The following is a 21044-nucleotide window of genomic DNA, read 5'->3' as shown; positions in this document are numbered from 1 at the left end:
TGAGGGGTGGGGGGGGTAGATAGAGAGAGAGAGAGGAGCGAGGGGTGGGGGATAGAGAGAGAGGAGGAGTGGGGGTAGAAAGAGAGGAGCGAGGGGTGGGGGGTAGAGAGAGAGAGAGAGCAGCGAGGGGGGGGGGGGTAGAGAGAGAGGAGCGAGGGGTGGGTGGAGAGAGGAGCGAGGGGTGGCGAGAGGAGCGAGGGGTGGGGGGTAGAGAGAGCGAGGGGTGGGGGGCAGAGAGAGAGAGGGGGGGGGGGGGGGTGGGAGAGAGAGAGAGAGCAGCGAGGGGTGGGGGGTAGAGAGAGAGGAGCGAGGGGTGGGTGGAGAGAGGAGCGAGGGGGTGGCGAGAGGAGCGAGGGGTGGGGGGGGTAGAGAGAGCGAGGGGTGGGGGGGGCAGAGAGAGAGGGGGTGGGGGGTAGAGAGAGAGAGAGGGGCAGTGGGGGGAGAGCAGGGTGGAGAGAGAGAGGAGCGAGGGGTGGGGGATAGAGAGAGAGAGGAGCGAGGGGGGGGGATAGAGAGAGAGGGAGTGGGGGTAGAAAGAGAGGAGCGAGGGGTGGGGGGTAGAGAGAGAGAGAGAGGGGGTTGGAGAGAGAGAGAGGGGGGTTGGAGAGAGAGAGGGGGTGGGGGTGGAGAGAGAGGGCGTGGGCAGTTGGAGAGAGAGAGAGCAGGGTGGAGAGAGAGAGGGGGCGCGTGGTGGAGAGAGCGAGGCAGGGTGGGGGGGGTGGAGAGCGGAGCGGGGTGGGGGGTGGAGAGAGAGAGAGGAGCGAGGGGTGGAGAGAGAGTGAGTAAAGAGGGGTGGGGAGAGAGAAAGAGAGAGAGGTGGGGGTGGAGAGGGAGAGCGAGGGGTGGAGAGAGAGTAGAGAGGGGTGGGGGGTGGAGAGAGTGGGGTGGGGGAGTGGAGAGAGAGTGGGGGTGGAGAGAGAAAGAGAGAGCGAGGGGGTGGTGGGGTGGAGAGAGGAGCGTGAGGGGTTGGAGAGAGAGAGGGGGTGGGGGGTGGAGAGAGAGGAGCGTGGGCGGTTGGAGAGAGAGAGAGCGGGGTGGAGAGAGAGAGGAGCGCGTGGTGGAGAGAGAGCGAGAGCGGGGTGGGGGTGTAAGCGAGAGCGGGGTGGGGGGTGGAGAGAGAGAGGAGCGAGGGGTGGAGAGAGAGTGAGTAAAGAGGGGTAGGGAGAGAGAGAGAGAAAGAGAGAGAGAGGTGGGGGTGGAGAGGGAGAGAGCGGGGTGGAGAGAGAAGAGTGAGGGGAGGGGGTGGAGAGAGAGCGGGGTGGAGAGTGAAGAGTGAGGGGAGGGGGTGGAGAGAGAGCGGGGTGGAGAGAGAAGAGTGAGGGGGGGGTGGAGAGAGAGAGCGGGGTGGAGAGAGAAGAGTGAGGGGAGGGGGTGGAGAGAGAGAGCGGGGTGGAGAGAGAAGAGCGACGGGAGGGGGGTAGAGAGCGAGAGAGAGAGAGAGGGGTGGAGAGAGCGAGAGATCAACAATTGAAACGAGAAAAAGCTAAAAAAAGTAGAGAAGAGATGGAGAGACAATGAGAGAGAGGTAGAAACTGAGAAAGAAAAACAAAACTTTAGGACCAAAATGAGATGTTCTTAATAGATTTAGAAATGGTAATTGTTCGCTAAATGATTTAGATGAACTATCCTGAGACGGACCTGGCATTCTTGGAGGCGTCAGGGCGCAGTATCTTAACAGCCACCAGCAGAGGGCGTCCTTTCCTCACGTTGAAAGGGAACTCCAGGTTAGGCAGGTCCTGAGGGCTCTCTATCTCACACAGGTGCACCTGAGGAAGGAACCAATAGGAAAAGTTACCTTCAGACAACCAACAACCACAACAAAAAATCTCTCACATGATCAGAAAACCACCCCTCTGCACCACAAATTACTTCAACGATGCCAGTCTGACTAAAGAATGTAGAGAACGACAGAGCAGCGGAAGAATTTAGTGAGAGTTGTCAAGCTAACACACACTTACACATGCACACACACACACATGCACACACACAGTATAGTTAAACACGTCTCCACACACACATGCACACACACAGTATAGTTAAACACGTCTACACATACAAACAAGCACACACACAGGCATACACACCTCTCCAAACTGTCCTTCTCCCAGTTTCTCCTTGAAGACCAGACAGTGTCGGGGCAGTTCAGGCAGGGGGGTGCAGTCTGCTGCAGTGGGGCTGGGGGAGGTCAGGGCTGGCACTGCATACGTGTTGTTACCACTGACAAGACAAATCACAGCTAAGTGTATTGAAATTGACACTTTAGGGTAGAAACACAAAAAAGGCAATACAATATGAATAAAAGAACATAAAAACAAAGAAAGATCACTGATTCAAGTCCAAGTTAAAACGGTGGGTTTTTAATGGTGATTTAACCCTCCTACCTGACGCCCTGCAGGCTAACGATGTCTGCCTCTGCATAGTGGGGCACGCTGGCGGGGAAGGGGGGAGACAGGGCCGGGTAGGGAGGGGCATCGGGGTATGGGGGAGGCTCCTCCTGGGTGGGGGGCAAGCACTTCTCCAAGTCCATACCACAGGCTGGAGGGAGAGAGAGGAGGGAAGAGGTTGTGAAAGGAGGGATGGAGGAGTGGAGAGAGGCTCAGGCCGTTGTCATGACAACTTTGAGACAAATCACTTTATTATGTTAAAAGCACTTCACAAAATGGAGTGAATTGATGCAGTGAGTGAGTGAATTGCAGTGAGTGAGTGACAGACACACGGTTCATAATCAAACACATGCTCAGAGCCCTGATGTCACTCTGTTATTCTAGACAGTATGATTCCAGCTCTATGGAGCTCCAGGGAGGGGGTGAATCCTGGTACTTCCCCCCCAGTCAGAGGCTCTTACCCTGGGCCCCATTATTGAGGCTCTTCTCCTGAGGGTGGGAGGAGCTGGCCCTGGCCAAAGGGACGGTTAGGGGCCACGAGGAGCCTGAGCCATGCTGCCTCTGATCTGACAGGAGGAGGTCATAGGCTGGGTTGTTTAACAGCAAGGCTGGGGGGGTGGACATGGGAGCACATACACACACATGGACACACACACGCAAAACACAAAATAAGGCAAACAACATGCGATATACACATCAAGGCAAAACACACAAGGCAAACACAACATAACACAGCACAGCACCACACAACATAACATAACACAGCACAGCACCACACAACATAACACAGCACAGCACCACATAACATAACACAGCACAGCACCACATAACATAACACAGCACAGCACCACATAACATAACACAGCACAGCACCACATAACATAACACAGCACAGCACCACATAACATAACACAGCACAGCACCACACAACATAACACAGCACAGCACCACACAACATAACACAGCACAGCATAACATAACACAGCACAGCACCACACAACATAACATAACATAACACAGCACCACACAACATAACATAACACAGCACAACAAAAACACAACACAACAAAAACATAACACAAGTTAGCGAAACACAGCATACCAGTGACAATACAAGGGGAGGGATGCATTAAGTTGGGGAGAACAGAACAGGTCTGCAGAGCAAAGACCAGGCAAGGTTAACACAACTCAGACAATGAACAAATGTAACACCCACAGGGGTATAATGTACATGTGGGAGGATAATATTTCTGTTATTCAGCATAATCATGTTCCTGTGATAGTTATTCTTCTGTATAATGTGACACCGTTCAAATCTGACACAGTGGATAGTAAAGACAGCATAGTGGCCACCTGCAGCGCGGAGCAACTAGGAATGCTCTCTCTCTCTCTTCCTCTTTCCTTCCCATCAGTCAACAATAGGTCTCTTATGCCCTGTGTAGGTGTATGTGTGTGTGGGTGTGTGTATATGGCTGGGTGGGTGTGTGTGTGTGTATATGTGTTGGTGGGTGTGTATGTGTGGGTGTGTGTATATGGCTGGGTGGGTGTGTGTATATGTGTGTATGGGTGGGTGGGTGTGTATGTGTGTGTCCCCTATTTGCTGATCTGTGTCTATCATCAGGATCTAATGGTGTCATGTTTAGTTTTAGTGTTTGATCTGTTGTATCCTGTTGTGTGTTTACTGTTCTGTACCACATCTCCTTCTCATTTGTGTGTTTACTGTACTGTACCACATCTCCTTCTCCTTTGTGTGTTTACTGTACTGTACCACATCTCCTTTGTGTGTTTACTGTACTGTACCACATCTCCTTCTCCTTTGTGTGTTTACTGTTCTGTACCACATCTCCTTCTCCTTTGTGTGTTTACTGTTCTGTACCACATCTCATTCTCCTTTGTGTGTTTACTGTTCTGTACCACATCTCCTTTGTGTGTTTACTGTTCTGTACCACATCTTCTTCTGCTTTGTGTGTTTACTGTACTGTACCACATCTCCTTTGTGTGTTTACTGTACTGTACCACATCTCATTTGTGTGTTTACTGTACTGTACCACATCTCCTTTGTGTGTTTACTGTACTGTACCACATCTCCTTTGTGTGTTTACTGTACTGTACCACATCTCATTTGTGTGTTTACTGTACTGTACCACATCTCCTTCTCCTTTGTGTGTTTACTGTTCTGTACCACATCTCCTTTGTGTGTTTACTGTACTGTACCACATCTCCTTCTCCTTTGTGTGTTTACTGTACTGTACCACATCTCCTTTGTGTGTTTACTGTACTGTACCACATCTCCTTTGTGTGTTTACTGTACTGTACCACATCTCATTTGTGTGTTTACTGTACTGTACCACATCTCCTTCTCCTTTGTGTGTTTACTGTTCTGTACCACATCTCCTTTGTGTGTTTACTGTACTGTACCACATCTCCTTCCTTTGTGTGTTTACTGTTCTGTACCACATCTCCTTTGTGTGTTTACTGTTCTGTACCACATCTCCTTTGTGTGTTTACTGTTCTGTACCACATCTCCTTTGTGTGTTTACTGTTCTGTACCACATCTCCTTCTCCTTTGTGTGTTTACTGTACTGTACCACATCTCCTTCTCCTTTGTGTGTTTACTGTACTGTACCACATCTCCTTCTCCTTTGTGTGTTTACTGTACTGTACCACATCTCATTTGTGTGTTTACTGTACCACATCTCCTTCTCCTGTGTGTGTTTACTGTACTGTACCACATCTCCTTCTCCTTTGTGTGTTTACTGTACTGTACCACATCTCCTTTGTGTGTTTACTGTACTGTACCACATCTCCATCTCCTTTGTGTGTTTACTGTACTGTACCACATCTCCTTTGTGTGTTTACTGTACTGTACCACATCTCCATCTCCTTTGTGTGTTTACTGTACTGTACCACATCTCCATCTCCTTTGTGTGTTTACTGTACTGTACCACATCTCCTTCTCCTTTGTGTGTTTACTGTACTGTACCACATCTCCATCTCCTTTGTGTGTTTACTGTTCTGTACCACATCTCATTTGTGTGTTTACTGTACTGTACCACATCTCCTTCTCCTTTGTGTGTTTACTGTACTGTACCACATCTCCATCTCCTTTGTGTGTTTACTGTTCTGTACCACATCTCCTTTGTGTGTTTACTGTACTGTACCACATCTCCTTCTCCTTTGTGTGTTTACTGTACTGTACCACATCTCCATCTCCTTTGTGTGTTTACTGTTCTGTACCACATCTCATTTGTGTGTTTACTGTACTGTACCACATCTTCTTCTGCTTTGTGTGTTTACTGTACTGTACCACATCTCCTTCTCCTTTGTGTGTTTACTGTACTGTACCACATCTCCTTCTCCTTTGTGTGTTTACTGTACTGTACCACATCTCCATCTCATTTGTGTGTTTACTGTACTGTACCACATCTTCTTCTGCTTTGTGTGTTTACTGTACTGTACCACATCTCCTTTGTGTGTTTACTGTACTGTACCACATCTCCATCTCCTTTGTGTGTTTACTGTTCTGTACCACATCTCATTTGTGTGTTTACTGTACTGTACCACATCTTCTTCTCCTTTGTGTGTTTACTGTACTGTACCACATCTCCTTCTCCTTTGTGTGTTTACTGTACTGTACCACATCTCCATCTCCTTTGTGTGTTTACTGTACTGTACCACATCTCATTTGTGTGTTTACTGTACTGTACCACATCTCCTTCTCCTTTGTGTGTTTACTGTTCTGTACCACATCTCCTTCTCCTGTGTGTGTTTACTGTACTGTACCACATCTCATTTGTGTGTTTACTGTTCTGTACCACATCTTCTTCTCCTTTGTGTGTTTACTGTACTGTACCACATCTCCTTTGTGTGTTTACTGTACTGTACCACATCTCCTTCTCCTTTGTGTGTTTACTGTTCTGCACCACATCTCCTTTGTGTGTTTACTGTACTGTACCACATCTCCTTCTCCTTTGTGTGTTTACTGTACTGTACCACATCTCCTTCTCCTTTGTGTGTTTACTGTTCTGTACCACATCTCATTCTCCTTTGTGTGTTTACTGTACTGTACCACATCTCCTTCTCCTTTGTGTGTTTACTGTTCTGTACCACATCTCATTCTCCTTTGTGTGTTTACTGTTCTGTACCACATCTCATTCTCCTTTGTGTGTTTACTGTACTGTACCACATCTCCTTCTCCTTTGTGTGTTTACTGTTCTGTACCACATCTCATTCTCCTTTGTGTGTTTACTGTTCTGTACCACATCTCCTTCTCCTTTGTGTGTTTACTGTACTGTACCACATCTCCTTCTCCTTTGTGTGTTTACTGTTCTATATCACATCTCATTCTCCTTTGTGTGTTTACTGTTCTGTACCACATCTCATTCTCCTTTGTGTGTTTACTGTACTGTACCACATCTCCTTCTCCTTTGTGTGTTTACTGTTCTGTACCACATCTCCTTTGTGTGTTTACTGTACTGTACCACATCTCCTTCTCCTGTGTGTGTTTACTGTACTGTATCACATCTCATTCTCCTTTGTGTTTACTGTTCTGTACCACATCTTCTTCTCCTTTGTGTGTTTACTGTACTGTACCACATCTCCTTCTCCTTTGTGTGTTTACGGTTCTGTACCACATCTCCTTTGTGTGTTTACTGTACTGTACCACATCTCCTTCTCCTTTGTGTGTTTACTGTACTGTACCACATCTCCTTCTCCTTTGTGTGTTTACTGTACCACATCTCCTTCTCCTTTGTGTGTTTACTGTTCTGTACCACATCTCATTTGTGTGTTTACTGTACTGTACCACATCTCCTTCTCCTTTGTGTGTTTACTGTACTGTACCACATCTCCTTCTCCTTTGTGTGTTTACTGTACCACATCTCCTTCTCCTTTGTGTGTTTACTGTACTGTACCACATCTCATTTGTGTGTTTACTGTTCTGTACCACATCTCCTTTGTGTGTTTACTGTTCTGTACCACATCTCCTTCTCCTTTGTGTGTTTACTGTTCTGTACCACATCTCCGTCTCCTGTGTGTGTTTACTGTACTGTACCACATCTCCTTCTCCTTTGTGTGTTTACTGTACTGTACCACATCTCCTTTGTGTGTTTACTGTTCTGTACCACATCTCCTTCTCCTTTGTGTGTTTACTGTTCTGTACCACATCTCCGTCTCCTTTGTGTGTTTACTGTTCTGTACCACATCTCCTTCTCCTTTGTGTGTTTACTGTTCTGTACCACATCTCCTTCTCCTTTGTGTGTTTACTGTTCTGTACCACATCTCCTTCTCCTGTACTGTACCACATCTCCTTTGTGTTTACTGTACTGTACCACATCTCCTTCTCCTTTGTGTGTTTACTGTTCTGTACCACATCTCCTTTGTGTGTTTACTGTACTGTACCACATCTCCTTTGTGTGTTTACTGTACTGTACCACATCTCCTTCTCCTTTGTGTGTTTACTGTACTGTGCCACATCTCCTTCTCCTTTGTGTTTACTGTACTGTACCACATCTCCTTCTCCTTTGTGTGTTTACTGTTCTGTACCACATCTCCTTCTCCTTTGTGTGTTTACTGTTCTGTACCACATCTCCTTCTCCTTTGTGTGTTTACTGTTCTGTACCACATCTCCTTCTCCTTTGTGTGTTTACTGTACTGTACCACATCTCCTTCTCCTTTGTGTGTTTACTGTTCTGTACCACATCTCCTTCTCCTTTGTGTGTTCTGTACCACATCTCCTTCTCCTTTGTGTGTTTACTGTACTGTACCACATCTCCTTTGTGTGTTTACTGTACTGTACCACATCTCCTTCTCCTTTGTGTGTTTACTGTACTGTACCACATCTCATTTGTGTGTTTACTGTACCACATCTCCTTCTCCTGTGTGTGTTTACTGTACTGTACCACTTCTCCTTTGTGTGTTTACTGTACTGTACCACATCTCCTTTGTGTGTTTACTGTTCTGTACCACATCTCCTTCTCCTTTGTGTGTTTACTGTTCTGTACCACATCTCCTTCTCCTTTGTGTGTTTACTGTACTGTACCACATCTCCTTCTCCTTTGTGTGTTTACTGTTCTGTACCACATCTCCTTCTCCTTTGTGTGTTTACTGTACTGTACCACATCTCCTTCTCCTTTGTGTGTTTACTGTTCTGTACCACATCTCCTTCTCCTTTGTGTGTTTACTGTTCTGTACCACATCTCCTTCTCCTTTGTGTGTTTACTGTACTGTACCACATCTCCTTTGTGTGTTTACTGTACTGTACCACATCTCCTTCTCCTTTGTGTGTTTACTGTTCTGTACCACATCTCCTTCTCCTTTGTGTGTTTACTGTTCTGTACCACATCTCCTTCTCCTTTGTGTGTTTACTGTTCTGTACCACATCTCCTTCTCCTTTGTGTGTTTACTGTTCTGTACCACATCTCCTTTGTGTGTTTACTGTTCTGTACCACATCTCCTTCTCCTTTGTGTGTTTACTGTACTGTACCACATCTCCTTTGTGTGTTTACTGTTCTGTACCACATCTCCTTTGTGTGTTTACTGTTCTGTACCACATCTCATTCTCCTTTGTGTGTTTACTGTTCTGTACCACATCTCCTTCTCCTTTGTGTGTTTACTGTTCTGTACCACATCTCCTTTGTGTGTTTACTGTTCTGTACCACATCTCCTTCTCCTTTGTGTGTTTACTGTACTGTACCACATCTCCTTCTCCTTTGTGTGTTTACTGTTCTGTACCACATCTCCTTCTCCTTTGTGTGTTTACTGTACTGTACCACATCTCCTTCTCCTTTGTGTGTTTACTGTACTGTACCACATCTCCTTCTCCTTTGTGTGTTTACTGTACTGTCTGTCTGTCTGTCTGTCTGTCTGTCTGTCTGTCTGTCTGTCTGTCTGTCTGTCTGTCTGTCTGTCTGTCTGTCTGTCTGTCTGTCTGTCTGTCTGTCTGTCTGTCTGTCTGCCTCCCTAACTATGTATCTCGATCTCTCAGTCAAACTGACACTCTCTGTGTGTTTGCGGTCTAACTGCGACCATGTCTTACCGTTGCTGTCTCGTGGTCGGAGCAGTGCGCTGGGCTCCTGGTACTCTCCCTCTCCGTCACAGCGCTCCCTGTCCCTGTCGTCAGGGAATGTGTGTATACGCTGGTAGCGGCTGGAGTAGCTGTGTGTGTTGTTGATCACCACGTTGTCCGAGGGGACGGATAGATGGACACGCAACTCGTCACTGGACAGACTGCCCTGGGCCTGGAGAGGACAAGGAGAGGGTTAGCAAAACACACACAACGCAAGCCAGCGCATGCATACACACACACACACACACACACACACACACACACACACACACACACTACTGGACAAACTAATTTGAGCCTGAAAGGCCAACACGCACATTAAGTAAGAATGTGAAGATACGTGAGGCAGATAGTGGTAGCCATTTTGAAAGTCATGCTGAAAGCCTTCCTCCTTCACCTTGCCCAGTATCTTCTTCCAGTATTGCCTCCACAGAATGACAGCGATCACAGCTAATAGCAGCAGGATGATGCCCACCAGGCAGCCAATCAGGATGGCTGTGTTACTGCTGTCGTCCTTGGCGACAGGAAGGCCCGCCCTCGGGGTCATGGCATCGAAGTCGGCCCCTGAGAAGAACATAAACGTAATGAAGTGTATGTGTGTGTGTTTGCGACAGTATATGTGGTACGTGAGAGAGTGAGTATTTCGTCAGTAAATGTGTAAGTGTTAATGTGCTTTACAGTCTGTGTATTAGCACAGTCTGTATAGTCAGAGAGGGAACTGCATCTGTCTGCCACACCCAAATACTTTCATCAAGCTCACTGACTGTCTGGTGTGTGTGTTCCTGTTTTGTGTGTGTACAGTATGTGTGCTCATGCCGGGGAGGTCTGTGAAAGCCTCAGGGCTGGTCTTGGGGACAGAATGTTTTAGCTGTGTTTTCTGTTCCAGATGACCTTGCATGAGAGCAGCAGCTCTGATTATATAGGAAATAGAATGCACACAGTTTATGAGTTCAGCTCAAACATGCAAAACAGTGTAAAGTCTCTCTCTCTCACCAGCCGTTAAGACAGACATAGCACTACACACTGCCGCCCTCTTAAATAAATAAAAAAGGCCTGTAATTGTCTGATGTTCCTTAGTTCCACAGTGGTTCCGTTGGTTCCGTCAACATGCAGTTAGGGAGATCACAGGAAGGAAGCAGTGGTGTTGTTGTATGTGAATATGATGAGGTACCACAAAGCAACATGCTGTGTTAGTGTGTTACACTCTTTGGCCCAGAGTCAAAACATTAACTCCACCTCCCATAATCCTTCCCTCCTGCCCTTCCTCCCTCCCTATTTTCTTTCCTTCTGAACCCCTCATGGTCTCAGGACAGCTCTAAGCTGTGTTAAACAGACCAGTTATCAGGGGAAATGTCCTTTCCCTCTTTCCACCCCCCTCCCTCTCTCTCTCTCTCACCTGACAGTGTGCTGTTACCCGTGCTGTCCATCATGGGGTTGGTGGTGGGGGGTTCTAGAGGAACGAGGGATGGAAGGAGTGATCATACAGAGGAGAAGAGTTTCTCTCAAGGTACTGAAAAGCATGAGAGCGTGATGATATGTAGCATATGAGATGTCCAACTCCACGTGGAAAATAAAGATGTATTATTCTGTAGATGACCATGTTGCCAGACAAAGCTGCAGTGTAGACGACCATGTTGCCAGACAAAGCTGCAGTGTAGACAACCATGTTGCCAGACAACGCTGCAGTGTAGACGACCATGTTGCCAGACAACGCTGCAGTGTAGACGACCATGTTGCCAGACAAAGCGCTGCAGTGTAGACGACCATGTTGCCAGACAAAGCTGCAGTGTAGACGACCATGTTGCCAGACAAAGCTGCAGTGTAGACGACCATGTTGCCAGACAAAGCTGCAGTGTAGACGACCATGTTGCCAGACAAAGCTGCAGTGTAGACGACCATGTTGCCAGACAAAGCTGCAGTGTAGACGGCTGTTGTGTGAAGTTGGACTGAGGCCAGGGGAAGCATGATTGATAGAGGAGGAGGCGGCTCACACATGGCTCCTTTCTACATTGATATCCAGCACTGGTGTGATTACTTCTTATACCCTGTCTTTTTTGTCATTGCATGTTTCTGGAAATGCTTTAAACACACGACTTAGAACACTGCATGCCCACACTCATCACAACTGGTGGGTCAAGGGGCAAGAGGGAGGAGGAGAGAGGAGAGGAGGTGAGAGGGGAAAGGAGAGAGGATTAGGAATGGAGGAGGGGTGAAAATGGGAAAGGTGTGAAAAGGGGAAAGGGTGAGGGATGAGAAGAGCGTGGGACAAAAGGGGGATGAATGGAAGAGAGGGGGATGAGACGAACAGGGTGATGAGAGAGAGGTACAGTGGTGAAGGAGAGGTGACTCACCTGAGGGAACGCTAGTGAAGTTGTGGTTGAGGGCGGGGCTGACGGAGGAGGGGAAGACAGGAGGAGGAGGAGTAGCGGAGGAGACCGGAGGAGCAGGAAGAGCAGAGCCCGTGTCCATGGGGTCGACACCCTCCCCATACGGCTCTGAGAGAGAGATGGGGATAAACAAGAATAGGATGATCAACTTCCTAACACAATCAGAGATAACCATGAATCCCACAGAGTAGAAGGGGAGAGACACTGAGAATCAGAGAAAAGGAGAGATGACGTTAAAATGACAGAGATAATGAGAAAAGGAGAGAAGAGGAGTGAGAATGAAAGGCAGTGAAAGAGAGCAATACACTGAACGTACCGGAGTAGAAGGAGATCTCAGAGATGAGCATCCATCGGTCTGCAAAGGCAAACTGGCAGCGTAAGATCTGGGCGGGGCGACCCCCCAGGGGCAGCGAGATGGGGCGTGAGGAGGGGTCCTTCAGGTCCTCTAGAGGTACAGCCAGGGAGAGGGGGGGCGAGGACCAGGGGAGTAAGAGGCCAGGTTTAAACTGACACTCTACCTTACTGAAGACCCTCACACCCTGGGTGTGGTGGTTATTACTGTGGACCTGGATGGGGAGAGGGGAGAGGGAGGGGAGGAAGGGGATAAAGAGTTAATAAGATAATGAACATTTAACAATGAGAAGGGCTTACCAAGAAAAACTTCCAAACGGACTAATTCAAGGCAGAAAGGAGTTGGAGCACACAACCAAACGGACTAATTCAAGGCAGAAAGGAGTTGGAGCACACAACCAAACGGACTAATTCAAGGCAGAAAGGAATTGGAGCACACAACCAAACGGACTAATTCAAGGCAGAAAGGAGTTGGAGCACACAACCAAACGGACTAATTCAAGGCAGAAAGGAGTTGGAGCACACAACCAAACGGACTAATTCAAGGCAGAAAGGAGTTGGAGCACACAACCAAACGGACTAATTCAAGGCAGAAAGGAGTTGGAGCACACAACCAAATGGACTAATTCAAGGCAGAAAGGAGTTGGAGCACACAACCAAATGGACTAATTCAAGGCAGAAAGGAGTTGGAGCACACAACCAAATGGACTAATTCAAGGCAGAAAGGAGTTGGAGCACACAACCAAACGGACTAATTCAAGGCAGAAAGGAGTTGGAGCACACAACCAAATGGACTAATTCAAGGCAGAAAGGAGTTGGAGCACACAACCAAACGGACTAATTCAAGGCAGAAAGGAGTTGGAGCACACAACCAAACGGACTAATTCAAGGCAGAAAGGAGTTGGAGCACACAACCAAAAAAAGGCAGAGATTGATTTATTTTAGCTCACTAATCCATTGAACAGGGTGAAAACAGGTGACTGACGTTTCAACGTCAAGCTGACATCTTCCTCAGACTGACCTGACCATTGCACTTACCTCCTATTTATAGCCCATTGAGACACAACAATATACTTAATTATTTTTTTATGATAATTTATTTCAAAGTAAATGACAAATTATAGCACAAAATAATACTAATAATGAGACAAATAGTGTGTCTCATTAGTCAAAAGGCCATGTCAAAATATACATAGGTGAGGTAGATAGGGGTTCTAGGGGGAAAGAGGGAATAGAAAGGATAGAGGGTAAGGTAGATAAGGATAGAGGGTAAGGTAGATAGAGGGTGAGGTAGATAGGGGTTCTAGGGGGAAAGGGAATAGAAAGGATAGAGGGTAAGGTAGATGGGGGTGAGGTAGATAGGGGGAAAGAGGGAATAGAAAGGATAGAGGGTAAGGTAGATAGGGGTTCTAGTGGGAAAGGGAATAGAAAGGATAGAGGGTAAGGTAGATAGAGGGTAAGGTAGATAGAGGGTAAGGTAGATAGAGGGTAAGGTAGATAGAGGGTAAGGTAGATAGAGGGTAAGGTAGATAGAGGGTGAGGTAGATAGGGGTTCTAGGGGGAAAGGAAATAGAAAGGATAGAGGGTAAGGTAGATAGAGAGGTAAGGTAGATAGAGGTAAGGTAGATAGAGGGTAAGGTAGATGGGGGGGTGAGGTAGATAGGGGGTGAAGAGGGAATAGAAAGGATAGAGGGTAAGGTAGATAGGGGTTCTAGTGGGAAAGGGAATAGAAAGGATAGAGGGTAAGGTAGATAGGGGTAAGGTAGATAGAGGGTAAGGTAGATAGAGGGTGAGGTAGATAGAGGGTGAGGTAGATAGGGGTTCTAGGGGGAAAGGGAATAGAAAGGATAGAGGGTAAGGTAGATAGAGGGTAAGGTAGATAGAGGGTAAGGTAGATAGAGGGTAAGGTAGATGGGGTGAGGTAGATGGGGGTGAGAGATAGGGGGGGGGAAAGAAAGGGCATAGAAAGGATAGAGGGTAAGGTAGATAGGGGAAAGGGAATAGAAAGGATAGAAAGGGGGTGATGTAGATAGATGGGTGATGTAGATAGAGGGTGATGTAGATAGAGGGTGAGGTAGATAGAGGGTGAGGTAGATAGGGGGTCTAGGGGGAAAGAGGGAATAGAATAGCCAGGAAGAAAGAAAGAGAGAGGGGGGGGGGGAATACAGAGAGGTAAAGAAGGGGAAGAGGGAGAGTGATAGGGCATCTGGGGAGAAAGAAAAGGTGAAGGTGATAGGGATCTAGAGGGAGAAATGTTTCCGCTAATGGGGAAGGAAGGGCTGGTATATAGACTCTACTGACAGGTTAGTCATTAACCTGATACTTGCTGTAGGGCCAACCTCTAACTAAAACCACATGTGGATCTGTGTAATACAAATACACACGCCTAACGCACGCACACACACACACACACACATGCCTTCATGCATACTCCTGGAACACTGAGGTTAACATGTTATATTACTATACTGATTGTAATATGGAACGGGCCTAATAAGTCAACAAAGCAAAGCCTGCTGGGTAATCTGTCCTGCACAAGCCTGGCTAGAAAACATACATTATGTTCTTGTTATTTATAGCTTAGTGGGGGATGCTTTGCTGCCTCAGGACCTGTACAACTTGCCTTAATAGAAGGAACCATGAATTCTGCTCTGTATCAAATAATTCTAAAGGAGAATGTCAGGCCATCCGTCTGTGAGCTGAAGCTGAAGTACAGATGGGTCATGCAGCAAGACAATGATCCAAAACACACAATCAAGTCTACATGAAAATGGTTAAAAAGCAACACATTTGAAGTTCTGGAATGTCCTAGTCAAAGCACAGAACTAACCCTGATTGAGATGTTGTGGCGGGACTCGAAATGAGCAGTTTGTGATTGAAAACCCACAAATGTCACTGAATTAAAGCAGTTCTGCATGGAAGGTGGGACAAAATTGCTCCACAGCGACGTGAGAGACACATCAACTACAGGAAGTGTTTGGTTGGAGTCATTGCAGCTAAAGTTGGCACAACCGGTTATTGAGTATAAGGGGGCAATTACTTTTTCACACAAGGGCATTGGGTGTTGCATTTGTTTATGAAATAAATTAAATAAGTATGAAATTGTTGTGGGAGGCCCCGGTGAACAACTGAGCAAGAGGACAAGTACATTAGAGTATCTAGTTTGGGAAACAGACGTCTCACAAGTCCTCAACTGGCAGCTTCATTAAATAGTACCCACAAAACACCAGTCTTAATGTCAACAGTGAAGAGGCAACTCTGGGATTCTGGCCTTCTGGGAAGAGTTGCAAAGAAAAATCCATATCTCAGACTGGCCAATAAAAAGAAAAGATTAAGATGGGCAAAAGAACAGACGCTGGACAGAGGAACTCTGCCTAGAAGGCCAGCATCCCGAACTCGCCTCTTCTCTGTTGACGTTGAGACTGGTGTTTTGTGGGTACTATTTAATGAAGCTGCCAGTTGAGGACTTGTGAGGCGTCTGTTTCTCAAACTACAGTCGTGGCCAAAAGTTTTGAGAATGACACAAATATAAATTTTCACAAAGTCTGCTGCCTCAGTTTGCATGATGGCAATTTGCATATACTTCAGAATGTTATGAAGAGTGATCAGATGAATTGCAATTAATTGCAAAGTCCCTCTTTGCCATGCAAATGAACTGAATCCCCAAAAAACATTTCCACTGCATTTCAGTCCTGCCACAAAGGACCAGCTGACATTATGTCAGTGATTCTCGCATTAACACAGGTGTGAGTGTTGACGAGGACAAGGCTGGAGATCATTCTGTCATGCTGATTGAGTTTGATTAACAGACTGGAAGCTTCAAAAGGAGGGTGGTGCTTGGAGTCATTGTTCTTCCTCTGTCATCTATGGTTACCTGCAAACAAACATGTGCCGTTGTCATTGCTTTGCACAAAAGGGCTTCACAGGCAATGATATTGCTGCCAGTAAGATTGCACCTAAATCAGCCATTTATCAGATCATCAAGAACTTCAAGGAGAGCGGTTCAATTGTTGTGAAGAAGGCTTCAGGGCACCCTAGAAAGTCCAGCAAGCGCCAGGATCGTATCCTAAAGTTGATTCAGCTGCAGGATTGGGGCACCACCAGTACAGAGCTTGCTCAGGAATGGCAGCAGGCAGGTGTGAGTGCATCTGCACGCACAGTGAGGCGAAGACTTTTGGAGGATGGCCTGGTGTCAAGAAAGGCAGCAAAGAAGCCACTTCTCTCCAGGGATCAGATATTCTGATATTCTGCAAAAGGTACAGGGATTGGACTGCTGAGGACTGGGGTAAAGTCATTTTCTCTGATGAATCCCTTTTCCGATTGTTTGGGGCATCCAGAAAAAAGCTTGTCTGGAGAAGACAACGTGAGAGCTACCATTAGTCCTGTGTCATGCCAACAGTAAAGCATCCTGAGACCATTGATGTGTGGAGTTGCCTCTCAGCCAAGGGAGTGGCTGAGAACACGGCCATGAATAAAGAATGCTACCAACACATCCTCCGAGAGTAACTTCTCCCAACCATCCAGGAACAGTTTGGTGACGAACAATGCCTTTTCCAGCATGATGGAGCACCTTGCCATAAGGCAAAAGTGATAACTAAGTGCCTCAGGGAACAAAACATTGATATTTTGGGTCCATGGCCAGGAAACTCCCCAGACCTTAATCCCAATGAGAACTTGTGGTCAATCCTCAAGAGGTGGGTGGACAAACAAAAACCCACATATTCTGACAAACTCCAAGCATTGATTATGCAAGAATGGGCTGCCATCAGTCAGGATGTGGCCCAGAAGTTAATTGACAGCATGCCAGGGCGGATTGCAGAGGTCTTGAAAAAGAAGGGTCAACACTGCAAATATTGACTCTATGCATCAACTTCATGTAATTGTCAATAAAAGCCTTTGACACATATGAAATACTTGTAATTATACTTCACTATTCCATAGTAACATCTGACAAAAATATCTAAAGACACTGAAGCAGCAAACTTTGTGGAAATTAATATTTATGTCATTCTCAACTTTTGGCCACGACTGTACATAAACAGTGATCATCGATGGATATGGATCACAGCTGAAGGGAGTTTGTGGTTAATTACTACCTCATTATAGTCTCTGACTTGAACATAAACAGTGAGAGTGTAACTACTAAGCCCCCTGTAGCCCTTCCATGAAGCAGCCATACGCTCAGTGAGTTAGAGCTAGACCTATAACCCTTACCACATGGAACCCTCCCCTCCACCTCCTCACTCACATGTTCTCCTCCAGAGGACAGTACAGTACAAGATAATATAAGATAGTATTATTCATGACCGTAATCTAGCCTGGGCTAAAGCAAGGAAATCATGTTCTGATGCTGATTGGCTTATTTTTAGGCAGTTACGAAACAAGTGTTATTTTCTTCTCAGGAAGGACAAGTCTGAATATTTTATGTCTTGTTACCACTGATAACCTGAATGACCCTAGAAAGTTCTGGAAGGCTATTAAGTCTATGTCTGGTAACAGTAATGTTAATCAATTACCGTCATGTGTTTTGAAGGACTCTGTTGCTATATATGACAACTGAAATGCTGAATTGTTTCAAAGAGCACTTTGTATCACCTGGTAGGCTGTTTGATTCAGTGTCCTCTGTCTCTGTACAACCCTGTGTGGATGAACCAGTGAGAGCTAGTCAAACTTTTAGCTTTTTGCCATTCTCAGTGCAGGTGGTACACAAAGCCCTGAAATCCTTAGATCAGAGAAAGCCTGCAGGTCCTGATCTTTTGGATCCCTGCTTTTTAAATCTGGCAGCTGATTTCATAGCTGAACCACTTACATCTCTGTTCAATCTAACCCTGGAATGTAATGAAATTCCAAAGATCTGGAAATCAGCATTTGTCCTACCACTTTTAAAAAGGGGGAGATCAAACTCTTTTTATTTATATATATATATATATTTTTTCATTTTTTAAATATTATTTTAATTATAGGCCAATCTCAAAGCTGTCACCCCTGGTGAAAATACCCGTGTAAGTGAACAGCTAAAAGAGTTTTTATTTGCTAACTATATTTTATCAATGTACCAATCGGGCTTCAGGAAGAAGCATAGCACAATTGCAGCAGCCATGAAGGTTTTAAATGATATCACTGAAGCCATTGACAAAAAACAGCACTGTGTCTCACTTTTTATTGATCTCTCTTAGGCTTTTGATACAGTTGATCATGCTATACTAAGGCAGAGATTGTCGAGTGTAGGTCTTTCGGAGCATGCAGTTGCATGGTTTGCTAACTATCTGTCTGATAGAACCCAGTGCACTCAATTTTTTATTTTATTTTTATTTTTATTTCACCTTTATTTAACCAGGTAGGCTAGTTGAGAACAAGTTCTCATTTACAACTGCGACCTGGCCAAGATAAAGCATAGCAGTGTGAGCAGACAACACAGAGTTACACATGGAATAAACAAATTGACAAGTCAATAACACAGTAGAAAACAAAGGGGGAGTCTATATACAATGTACAATGTGTGCAAAAGGCATGAGGAGGTAGACGAATAGTTACAATTTTGCAGATTAACACTGGAGTGATATATGATCAGATGGTCATGTACAGGTAGAGATATTGGTGTGCAAAAGAGCAGAAAAGTAAATAAATAAAAACAGTATGGGGATGAGGTAGGTGAAAATGGGTGGGCTATTTACCAATAGACTATGTACAGCTGCAGCGATCGGTTAGCTGCTCAGATAGCTGATGTTTGAAGTTGGTGAGGGAGATAAAAGTCTCCAACTTCAGCGATTTTTGCAATTCGTTCCAGTCACAGGCAGCAGAGTACTGGAACGAAAGGCGGCCAAATGAGGTGTTGGCTTTAGGGATGATCAGTGAGATACACCTGCTGGAGCGCGTGCTACGGATGGGTGTTGCCATCGTGACCAGTGAACTGAGATAAGGCGGAGCTTTACCTAGCATGGACTTGTAGATGACCTGGAGCCAGTGGGTCTGGCGACGAATATGTAGCGAGGGCCAGCCGACTAGAGCATACAAGTCGCAGTGGTGGGTGGTATAAGGTGCTTTAGTGACAAAACGGATGGCACTGTGATATACTGCATCCAGTTTGCTGAGTAGAGTGTTGGAAGCCATTTTGTAGATGACATCGCCGAAGTCGAGGATTGGTAGGATAGTCAGTTTTACTAGGGTAAGCTTGGCGGCGTGAGTGAAGGAGGCTTTGTTGCGGAATAGAAAGCCGACTCTTGATTTGATTTTTGATTGGAGGTGTTTGATATGAGTCTGGAAGGAGAGTTTGCAGTCTAGCCAGACACCTAGGTACTTATAGATGTCCACATATTCAAGGTCGGAACCATCCAGGGTGGTGATGCTAGTCGGGCATGCGGGTGCAGGCAGCGATCGGTTGAAAAGCATGCATTTGGTTTTACTAGCGTTTAAGAGGAGTTGGAGGCCACGGAAGGAGTGTTGTATGGCATTGAAGCTTGTTTGGAGGTTAGATAGCACAGTGTCCAATGACGGGCCGAAAGTATATAGAATGGTGTCGTCTGCGTAGAGGTGGATCAGGGAATCGCCCGCAGCAAGAGCAACATCATTGATATACACAGAGAAAAGAGTCGGCCCGAGAATTGAACCCTGTGGTACCCCCATAGAGACTGCCAGAGGACCGGACAGCATGCCCTCCGATTTGACACACTGAACTCTGTCTGCAAAGTAATTGGTGAACCAGGCAAGGCAGTCATCCGAAAAACCGAGGCTACTGAGTCTGCCGATGAGAATATGGTGATTGACAGAGTCGAAAGCCTTGGCAAGGTCGATGAAGACGGCTGCACAGTACTGTCTTTTATCGATGGCGGTTATGATATCGTTTAGTACCTTGAGTGTGGCTGAGGTGCACCCGTGACCGGCTCGGAAGCCAGATTGCACAGCGGAGAAGGTACGGTGGGATTCGAGATGGTCAGTGACCTGTTTGTTGACTTGGCTTTCGAAGACCTTAGATAGGCAGGGCAGGATGGATATAGGTCTGTAACAGTTTGGGTCCAGGGTGTCTCCCCCTTTGAAGAGGGGGATGACTGCGGCAGCTTTCAATCCTTGGGGATCTCAGACGATATGAAAGAGAGGTTGAACAGGCTGGTAATAGGGGTTGCGACAATGGCGGCGGATAGTTTCAGAAATAGGGGTCCAGATTGTCAAGCCCAGCTGATTTGTACGGGTCCAGGTTTTGCAGCTCTTTCAGAACATCTGCTATCTGGATTTGGGTAAAGGAGAACTTGGAGAGGCTTGGGCGAGGAGCTGCCGGGGGAGGAGCTGTTGGCCGAGGTTGGAGTAGCCAGGCGGAAGGCATGGCCAGCCGTTGAGAAATGCTTATTGAAGTTTTCGATAATCATGGATTTATCGGTGGTGACCGTGTTACCTAGCCTCAGTGCAGTGGGCAGCTGGGAGGAGGTGCTCTTGTTCTCCATGGACTTCACAGTGTCCCAGAACTTTTTGGAGTTGGAGCTACAGGATGCAAACTTCTGCCTGAAGAAGCTGGCCTTAGCTTTCCTGACTGACTGCGTGTATTGGTTCCGGACTTCCCTGAACAGTTGCATATCACGGGGACTATTCGATGCTATTGCAGTCCGCCACAGGATGTTTTTGTGCTGGTCGAGGGCAGTCAGGTCTGGGGTGAACCAAGGACTGTATCTGTTCTTAGTTCTGCATTTTTTGAACGGAGCATGCTTATCTAAAATGGTGAGGAAGTTACTTTTAAAGAATGACCAGGCATCCTCAACTGACGGGATGAGGTCGATGTCCTTCCAGGATACACGGGCCAGGTCGATTAGAAAGGCCTGCTCACAGAAGTGTTTTAGGGAGCGTTTGACCGTGATGAGGGGTGGTCGT

General features: G+C 46.4%; 1 protein-coding gene across 4 annotated transcripts in view; it reads right to left on the bottom strand.

The window, feature by feature from the left end:
* LOC112244539 (epithelial discoidin domain-containing receptor 1-like) overlaps positions 1-21044 on the bottom strand; it is an 83642-nt gene that overhangs the window by 7011 nt on the left and 55587 nt on the right. The window contains exons 9-17 of one of the 4 annotated variants that reach the window (XM_042310384.1): positions 12154-12403; positions 11802-11945; positions 10847-10900; positions 9848-10014; positions 9421-9622; positions 2846-2950; positions 2382-2535; positions 2085-2217; positions 1639-1766 (exon numbers count right to left, since the gene is read on the bottom strand). In XM_042310384.1, coding sequence (XP_042166318.1) covers positions 1639-1766; positions 2085-2217; positions 2382-2535; positions 2846-2950; positions 9421-9622; positions 9848-10014; positions 10847-10900; positions 11802-11945; positions 12154-12403 — 1337 coding nt within the window. Of the gene's footprint in view, positions 1-1638; positions 1767-2084; positions 2218-2381; positions 2536-2845; positions 2993-9420; positions 9623-9847; positions 10015-10846; positions 10901-11801; positions 11946-12153; positions 12404-21044 lie in introns of all 4 variants that reach the window. The other 3 variants (XM_042310378.1, XM_042310391.1, XM_042310388.1) reach the window with 3 other exon arrangements.

The sequence above is a fragment of the Oncorhynchus tshawytscha genome, linkage group LG03 (genome assembly GCF_018296145.1).
Source record: "Oncorhynchus tshawytscha isolate Ot180627B linkage group LG03, Otsh_v2.0, whole genome shotgun sequence".
Classification (NCBI taxonomy): domain Eukaryota; kingdom Metazoa; phylum Chordata; class Actinopteri; order Salmoniformes; family Salmonidae; genus Oncorhynchus; species Oncorhynchus tshawytscha.
This window is presented reverse-complemented; position numbering and strand designations above follow the sequence as displayed.